Raw genomic sequence first — 6,933 nt, forward strand, 5'->3', positions numbered from 1 at the left:
TTATTTAAATGAAAGTTGTATTGAATTGTTTAAGAAATTGTTGAAATATATATCTAATTGAAATGTTTTGATGACGGGAAAATTTTTGCGGGGAATGATCACGCGAAATCTCCACAGAGAATCCCCCCCCGTTCTCCACAGGGACAAGGAATGGATTGGGGCGGGGGGGGGTGGGGATGGGGAGGGCTTCCCCGTCCGTCCCACCTCATAGACATCTTACCATAATGAAATGATATAAATTTATACACTTCTTTGTTATAAAAGTTGGGAAAATATCTTCTTTTTTTTTTATCCTTACAAAAGGCTAAAAGTGAGTATTAGTAGAAAATTGAGGTTATAAATGTAAATATTCAAACTTAGGAATTAAATGGGAAAAACTCAAATCTCAATAATAAATTGTATCATTTTGAAACCTAAGGACTAATTTGAAATCAAACTAAAAACTTAAGGATGAAACATGTAATATTTTGAACAAATTAAACTGAAGACCTAATAACGAAAAAGATATTTTCCTTAAGAATAATTGTTACAATTGACTTATTTTAGAGACCCAAAATGTAAATGACCCTGTTTATTAAAAAAAAAAAAAATGCTAAATGACCTTTTGTTGTCATAAACGAGTGAAGTTACAATTTTATACTTGATTTCTTTCTTCTTCTTCTTCAATGGTTCGACCACAACTTCTCCAACTAACTAACTTCCAACAAAACTCTTTTTTTCTCTTTCCTTCTTCTTTTCCAGCATGACCAACTTTGGCGAAACTGTTTTTTCTTCTTTTTTTTCTCTCATTTCTTCTTCTTCTTCTACTTCTACGACATGACCAACTTCAATAAAAAAACCATGCACTAGCTTCAGTTATGAGAGAGGAGAGTAAGAGAGAGAGAAAAGATAGTAATTTGTGAGTGAGGAAAGGTAGAGAGCGAGAGAATGAGAGAGTGAGAGCGAGATGGTATTCTGCATTGCAGAGTTTATTTTAGTAGTTTCACCCGAATGTGACGTAACAAAAAATTATTCGACATTTGTTTTTTAAAAAATAATTATTTATCCTTTCAACCTCAAATTTTGAGTCATTGGTACAAATTTCCCACTAAAATTTATTGAAATTGGAATTACCCTTGAGAAGGTAGTGGAAAATGTAAAATAGACACATGGAAATTTCTGTACAAGCAAGCAACAATGGCGGCCCATTGATCCAAAAGATCATGTTTCTCAGTTGTTGGACCCGACTCTTAGGCTTCGGTCAGTATCCTTACTTTTGTGCTGCGGTGTGGTGCTGCCACTCTCCTTCTCCTTCCGTCTTCCCTCTCATCGACTCCTCTGAAACTCTCCTCCTTCCGATCTTCATGACCTTCCTCGCCTCTCTTTCTTCTCATCTCTCATTGCCCTTTTCATATTTTCATCATTACGCCCATTAAACACTTGGGGAACTTTCAATTTCTCCATTCTGTAAATCTTCCGTTTTCCAGCCTCAAAATTGGACTTTTCCTCCTGGAAGCTTGGAGAGCTCCCTGCGTAAGTTCATTGCGGATTTCTCTTCTTTCTGCCCATCTAATTCGCCGTGGATTCTATCTGCGTAATTAGTCAAAAGGGTTTTCTGCCGTCTTGGTGTTTTCTAGCTGCAATCAGTTCTTTTGCAGGGGGATTGAAGAAAGCTATTGCGTTTGTGGGTTCTGCCCAATTTGTAGGGAAACATACTTCTTTTGTTCCTGCAATTGTTCTTCAATAATTGAGGATAATTGTTGCGGGTTTTAGGGTTTATGGTTTTCTCTTGTGGTTTCTAGGGTCATTTGTTTGAGGAACTCAAAGCTTGTTGGAATTGGATGCTTGAAAATTATTTTAATTTAGGGTATTTTGGCTGTGAATTAGCTTCCGATCTTGCCATGATACATCTAATTCATAGGATTCTGTAGGTTATTTTCCCTTGGATCATTTGCCCAGTTTTTCCTTTCCTTTTTCCTTTCTTGACTTGAGATCTACCAGTTTTGGCCGAGAAATTGTGGTCTTATGTATTTTGGGTAATCTTGATGGACTGGTGGTCAATATTCATAAACAGGTTGATTTCATATAGTAGTTATTGGGATAAACGATTCTGCATCCATTGGCCGTTTTCATGGACTCTTGCACATGTGATTAGCATTTAAGTTGAATTTATGTTGTTGATTGTTTTATGAAAATTTTGGCCAAAATGATGGGACATGGTAACTGTTTTGTGGAGTGGAAGGAGCAATTTGTCTCACAAGAACGGGGAAACCGCGTGGTTCATTATTTTTTAAAGGATTCTGCTGGAGAGTCTATTCTTGCAGTTGTGGGGACTGAGAGGAGCGTCAGACACATGTTTTATGTTGTTGCTGACGAGTTCTTGCAAGCTCATGGGAAGGAAAGTTCTGTCCATGCTGGTTTCAAATGGAGATCGAGGAGAGAGGTTGTGGATTGGCTTACTTCTATGTTATCCAAGCAGCATTCTCCTGGGGATCATTCTGGTTTGTCTTGGTTTTCTTTTCTTATCTTTTATTCCGTTTGCATAGTTGGATTCATGGTGATTTCTCATTTTGTTAGACTGAATTTGCTAAAGTTAACACCTTTGTTTATCTCTTTACATTTGTGAGAGCATTTGCAAATTCTCTTTGCATAAAATTCTTTAGTTGGTAACCACATTTGACGTGATTCACATGATATGTTGTCAAGCACAAAGGAGAAATTACCATATAATGTTGATGAGGCAAGCTGAGCTTGCACCATACTCACCTCAAGTTAACCTATTGCATGGTCTTTCAAGTTGCTACATAACATAGTTACCTTTTTCTTGCCATGCTTAGGTTGAATTTAGCAACAAGTCTTTGGCATTATAAGGCTATTTACATATTGCAAGTTCATATTATTTATAAATTTTAGTTATTTATTCAAGTGTGCGTCACTTCAATTAGGTGGTACTCCTCGGTTTCTCAAATGCAATCAAGATACTTCTCGTGTTTAAAAGCATTTTATGCTTCACAGTATTACTCTCTTGAATTGTTGGTATTGGCATCTTGACAAATTTTTTTATGCAGAGCCTTATAAACTTGATGCAATACAAACACTGGGATCTCTTCAATTTTCACATAGTGGCGTAGTTGTCCCACAATCTGATGTACCAGATGATAAGGTAAATTCCTTCCCTTTCATTATTTATATTCAAACAATTTTGGGCAATTATCCTCAGTTTGATCTTGACTTAGGTTCGCCCATCAAGGAATTCTAAGGGACTTGCATCAGATATTGTATGGTCCGGTGCTGCGTGGACTTGTGGTAAACGACTCAAGCATTACCCATCATTTTGCAGGAATGGGACTTCAATCATGGTAAACATCTACTCTCTGAAGGTTAAGGTGTCGCCAGGTTTGATTAATGTGGTTTAAATCTCATTATTCCTTTATATTATCCCATTTATGTGAGTAACAATAAATCAATTTTTAGTGACTTAATGTTGGAGTAAGAAAACGCAAGAAATGTGTATACATCAAGTTTACCATGTTATGCTAGGACAATCACTGTAGTGCCTATGTGCATGAGTGATTCTAGGATAAGGTGAAATTCGGTTTTTTAAAGTAGTTATTCGTTTACTAATTGAGTAATTTCTTACTCATAAAAAAGTGGTGGTAAAAATTGGTACGTCACCTGGATTCCACTTTTGTGCTTCAACATGCCTTCACTCTTGCATACTTTTGGTAGCAGGAAGTTTGCACTTTATCCAAGTTTAAATCTATGATGTTTCATCTTGAAACTAATGGGAGTTATTCCCAGAGAGATCAATATTTTTTCTGTGCATTTGTTCCATGATACTCTTAAGTTGTGGTTTGATGGTCTATTAGATTATAATGTTGGTATTTGCATTATCTGCTTTTACCATCATTTCCCAATTATGACATTCTTCCTTTCCTACTCATCAATGCTATTCAGGTACAATCCTTTGTTTATGTCATGGCTAAGGGAGAAAACCACTATCTAGCTTACCTAGAAGACATGTACGAAGATAAGAGGGGTCAGAAAAAGGTGAAAGTGAGGTGGTTTCATCATAATCAGGAGGTAAAAGGTGTGATCGCATTACGAAATTCTCACCCGAAAGAAGTGTTCATCACACCATATGTGCAGGCCATTAGTGTTGAGTGTGTTGATGGTTCTGCAACAGTCTTAAATCGTGAACATTACGAAAAATGTGTGAATGCCTTTCCTCATGATGCACTTTCCAAAGTTCATCTTTGCTATAGGCAGTTCAAAAGCAACCGATTAAAACCATTTGACCTGAGTAAATTGCGTGGTTATTTTGATCAGCCGGTCTTCTCTTGTTTGAGTCTCAATGTATTATCAAAATCTGAGCCCATTTTTGATAGCTTGACTGGGGAAGACGATGAAGATTTGGACCCAGAAAATAGTGTTAGACCGAAAGTTAAAAGGATAAGAAATGCTAAAGGATGTAGAACATTTGAGTTAGAAAATGCAAAAGTTAGAAAGTCTGGTAGTCGTCGGCACATGTTGACTCATAAATCTTGCCAGAAGCATAATTACAGCTTTTTAGGCGGTGCGTTTCTGTCACATAAACGTGTTTTGGATGATAATGACCCAGCGTATGAGGTCAATGAGAAGATAGAATTACTGTGTCAAGATAGTGGCATTCGAGGCTGCTGGTTCAGGTGTACGATCTTGCATGCATCACCAAAACAGATTAGAGTACAATATGATGATTTGCAAGATGAGGATGGCTATGGCAACCTTGAGGTACTGGTTAAAGAGTTACAATGGAACACTCTTGCCTTCTTTTTCATTTTGTTGAACTTTAACTCTTTTGAAAGTTAGTTAAACCCACAACAGGTATATGAGGATTTATTCAATCCCATGTTGCCGTTGGGACTTTTCAAAAGATTGATGATCAAAGTTATATTTCATAACTGGAGCTTTTACATATAGCATCTTTGGAGTGATCTCAATTCTTGAAATGGTTTAAATAACTTTGGTGATGCTCAAAATCATTTTGAAACATATCTTAAAATCAATTTAATATTAGATTTTACACTTTAAAGTTATTTTTTACACAGCTAAAATCGATTTTGAATAATTGAAAGTATGTTTTGGAATGATTTTGAAAATGACAAAAGTGATTTTAGAATGATTTTGAACATCATTAAAACCATATTAAAATCACTCTTAAACATGCTATAAGTCTATTGTTCATATTTACTCTTTGATAGTTTTATCACAACCATCCAGATCATATACCGTGCATTTTGCTTTCCATATTCGGTTGACTTTTGTAGAGTTGCAGTCAGGCTCTGTTTATATGTTTTTCAAGTGCATTTTACTTGTAGCCTTACTGCCGTATTTTGTTTTTGACAAGGAATTTCTACTTGAAGTAAGTGAACAACTGACAAGTTTTTCCACTTGTAGGAATGGGTTCCTGCTTGTAAAGTTGCTCTACCTGATAAACTCGGCATGAGGCACCCTGGTCGCCTAATTACAAGGCCAGCTCCACAAGAGCAAATCGAGCTCACCCTTGATGTCGGAGTTGCAGTCGATGCATGGTGGAGTGATGGCTGGTGGGAAGGAGTCGTTACTGGCCTAGATGATTCAGGCAAGGACAACGTGGATGTTTACTTTCCAGGTATTCTAATAAAAAACATAAAAGTGGTTCTTTCCCTTCATCGAGTTTAAGCTAAATCTACATTTATTTAGTCATCTTTCTTCGCAACTCCTTTGCTGTTAATAGGTGAAAGCTTATTCTTGAACATACCTAGAATCAATCTACGAATATCGAGAGATTGGTTCAAGGGCCGCTGGATTAACATTGAGGCAAAACCATCTATACTTTCAACAATATCCAACATTAATACAACAGATGATAAACATTCCAAGTCTGTTACTCATATCAAATCCAGTAGTTTAGATATGTCGAGCATTGATGCAAATGCTGTCACTGATTTTAGTCACGTAAAGGAGGAGACACTCGAGGAAACTGCATTAGCTAGTCTTGAAAAGCTTCGTGAAGCAAACAACGGGCAGAAGCAACTCTCATCAGAAGATGACCAGAGTGATGATGATATGGTTGACGCCAAAAACACTACCCATAGTTTGAAGGACAATGATGGAGAAGGTGATAATAATACTAGTAGTGATAGTGAGGATGATAATGATGATAATAGCAATGGTGTTAAATCAGAAATGGATTCCATGGAAACTTTTGAACAGAACTGTAGAGAGGAAGAAGCAGAGGATATGGATATGGATATCGAAGGTGTAGATGTTTAGAATGATGAATAATAATACAGTTTAGCTTATTTAATAAGTAGTTGCAGTGTTTTGGTTTTTTTATCAAGCATTTGCACTGCTGTGTTTATTGTAGGTTGTTGTAAATAGTTTGGTTGGTTGGTGGGGGTGATGGTGGCGCTGGTGGATAAAGCTAACTTCATAGATCAATTTCACTTGGTGCTCTTCCTTAATATGTACAGAATTAAGGTCAGGTACCATATCGGTGAGCTGTGTCAAGTTCTGATTTTATAGGTTTAGTTGAGAGTATGTAAGATGTTTCCTCATCCTTCTCTCAGTGATGTAACAAAACTATCTTTCATGGATTACTTCTTTGTCTTGGATTTCAAGGACATGTAATGTAATTAAATCAGATGATTCTAAGTGTGTTTGTTTTAGTTAAATTACAAGTTTAGTCTGAAAAGTTTGAGGTTTGTGTTTATCTAAACCCTTGAACTCTTAGAATGTCTTATAAATATCTGAACTTTCAAATTTATATTGATCTATTCGATGTTTTTCTTTTAAAAAATCATGGATCCTAGAAATTTGTGGGTTCTAAATTTTTAATTTTGTATAAGACAAATTTGTAAAATATCAAGTAAATGTCCAAGACAATTTAAAATTTGTGTTTATTGGACTAAAAGTTGAAATTAAATTTTA

The 6,933-nt window shown here is 36.0% G+C and overlaps 1 protein-coding gene across 1 annotated transcript; it reads left to right on the forward strand.

Annotated features, from left to right (window-relative positions):
• The first annotated feature begins 1,163 nt into the window (after nt 1–1,163).
• LOC120085914 lies at nt 1,164–6,680 on the forward strand. The gene is made up of 7 exons (XM_039042226.1): nt 1,164–2,480; nt 3,048–3,142; nt 3,216–3,338; nt 3,937–4,752; nt 5,419–5,632; nt 5,738–6,262; nt 6,371–6,680. The coding sequence occupies exons 1-7, from the start codon at nt 2,168–2,170 to the stop codon at nt 6,382–6,384; spliced, it is 2,100 nt and encodes a 699-aa protein (XP_038898154.1). The 5' UTR covers nt 1,164–2,167; the 3' UTR covers nt 6,385–6,680.
• The last annotated feature ends 253 nt before the right edge of the window (nt 6,681–6,933 follow it).

The sequence above is a fragment of the Benincasa hispida genome, chromosome 9 (assembly GCF_009727055.1).
Source record: "Benincasa hispida cultivar B227 chromosome 9, ASM972705v1, whole genome shotgun sequence".
NCBI classification, from domain to species: Eukaryota; Viridiplantae; Streptophyta; class Magnoliopsida; order Cucurbitales; family Cucurbitaceae; genus Benincasa; species Benincasa hispida.